The sequence below is a fragment of the Paroedura picta genome, chromosome 16, assembly GCF_049243985.1.
Source record: "Paroedura picta isolate Pp20150507F chromosome 16, Ppicta_v3.0, whole genome shotgun sequence".
NCBI lineage: Eukaryota > Metazoa > Chordata > Lepidosauria > Squamata > Gekkonidae > Paroedura > Paroedura picta.
The window spans coordinates 3,473,196-3,475,497 of NC_135384.1; the positions used below are offsets into that span (position 1 = coordinate 3,473,196).

At 47.4% G+C, this 2,302-nt stretch overlaps 1 protein-coding gene across 1 annotated transcript; it reads right to left on the reverse strand.

Moving 5' to 3' along the window:
- Positions 1 to 1,023: 1,023 nt before the first annotated feature.
- LOC143825727 (olfactory receptor 10D3-like) lies at positions 1,024 to 2,079 on the reverse strand. The gene is given in 1 exon segment (XM_077313996.1): positions 1,024 to 2,079. A coding segment is annotated over 1 exon segment (912 nt). The 5' UTR covers positions 2,049 to 2,079; the 3' UTR covers positions 1,024 to 1,136.
- Positions 2,080 to 2,302: the final 223 nt, after the last annotated feature.

Here is a 2,302-nt window from a genome sequence, read left to right on the forward strand (position 1 = left end):
GTGATTAGCTCCTTCCCCTACCTTGGAAGCCATTTTGTGCTTGGCTCCTCCCCCTTTTTGGTAGCCACTTTGTGATTAGCTCCTTCCGCAGCCTTGGAAGCCACTTTGTGCTTGACTCCTCCCCTGACTTGGGAGCCATTTTGTGCTTGGACACTCCCCCTGACTTGGTAGCCATTTTGTGCTTGGCTCCTCCCCCTTTTTGGTAGCCATTTTGTGATTAGCTCCTCCCTCTTTCTTGGTAGCCATTTTGAGATTGACTCCTCCCCCTGTTTTGGTAGCCATTTTGTGCTTGACCCCTCCCCCTGCCTTTTGCTATGGTCCTAAATCTCCCTGAGTTGGGGAAGAGGCCAACCATTCCTCCCCATACATTCTAAACGACATTGTCTAGAGTTGTCCTGACTGACGTCCATTTTAGAGTCATTTTGGGCCAGGCAGTATGTTGCTTATGACATTCGAAATGATATTAGAGCAGTGGTTCTCAACCTTCCTAATGCCATGACCCTTTAATACCATTCCTCATGTTGTTGTGACCCCCAACCATAAAATTATGCAAGTTTTCTTTCAAATTGGCAGGGTGCCTTCAGGAGGAGCAGCAACAGTGGAAGCGCCTTCCCCCGCCGAACTGCTCACCCTGCTGCAACCCTGTGAAAGAGTCATTTGACCCCCAACGGGGTCCCGACCCCCAGGTTGAGAACCACTGTATTAGAGGAAAGGGTTTTTTGGTTTTCTTCCTCCCTCTCAGTGAGAGGAGGGGTCTGACTAACAATAGTGGCAGATAGAAGAGGATTTCCTGGCCTACTTTCTTGTTTCTCAGGTAAAATAAAGGAACACATGGTTGACCCTTTTGCTGCTATGATGATGATGATGATTTATTAGATTTCTAAACTGCCCACCCAAGACCGGCTCAGGGCAGTGTACATACAGAGTTTATACAATAACAGGTAATTAAAACAACAAAATAAAACATTAAACAATAACATTCACAAACAATTCAAAACCTATTAAAATTAGCAGCATCTCAAGCAATAGTTGTGATTAGTTGTCTTACCACCCAGAAGTTGATTACTACCACTGGGTATTTCCCAGGCTGGATGTCTCTATGGGTGTGCTTTGTCAAAGGGGGACCCATGGATGTTCTAATGTCCTTTTAGCTTTCTGAAGGCTGCCTGAACCTCCTTGTTCCTCAGAGTATAAATGGTTGGGTTCAACATGGGTGTGACAACATTGCAGAAGATCTGGATTGGAGTGGCTAAGATGTCACTCAGGGATGGCTGGGTGTAGAGGAGGGCACAGGGACCAAAGAAGAAACAAACCACTGTCAAATGTGACACGCAAGTGGAGGCTGCTTTGCGCCGGCTTTCCGCAGAGCGCATCTTGAGCACAGAGATGCCAATTCTGACATAGGACATGAGGATGAGGATGAAGCAGGTCATGGGCACTACACCAATGTTGGTGAAGCTCACTGTCTCGATTATGTAGGTGTCAGCACAAGCCAGCTTGACTACTGGGAAAATGTCGCACAAGAAATAGTCTACCTCATTGGACCCACAGTAAGGCAGTGTGAAGGTCAAGCTGGTTAAAATGGTGGCATGGAAGGAACTGGTGAACCATGTCCCAGCAGCCAAGAAGGCACACACCTTCCGGTTCATGATGACCGTGTACCTCAGCGGATGGCAGATGGCCGCTTAACGGTCATAGGCCATGACTGTGTACAGAAGGCACTCCGTGCTGCCCAGGAAGTGGTAGAAGAAGACCTGGCACATGCAGCCGCCCAGAGAGATGGTTCTGCTCCCTGCCGAAAGGATGACCAAGAGCTTGGGTGTGCTGATGGAGGAGAAGCCCAGGTCGACCACAGAAAGATTGCAGAGGAACCAGTACATGGGCGTGTGCAGTCGGGCATCGCAGATAATTGCAGTCAGGATGAGCAGATTCCCAAGCAGAGTGAAGAGGTAGAAGGACAAGAAGAAGACAAAGAGGATATTTTCAAGGCCTTTGGTGTGGGGGATTCCAAGGAGGATGAATTCCAGGATCACGGTTTGGTTCGGCATGCCTAATCCAATTCATGCACTGTGAAGGAGTATAATGAAAAAATAAAAAATCACGTAATCTCAGCAATTATTATTTTCAGTGCAGTGTATTCATTTAGTCACTGTAGAACTCGCTAACGCTCAACAAAATGCACTAGATGTCATAGAGGTTCTTCGGTGAGCCTCAACATAGATAGCCCATGCTAGCCAGATTCTGTTTAGTACTTGGATGAGAGACCCCCAATGAAATCCAAGCTTTGCCTTGAAGACCCTAC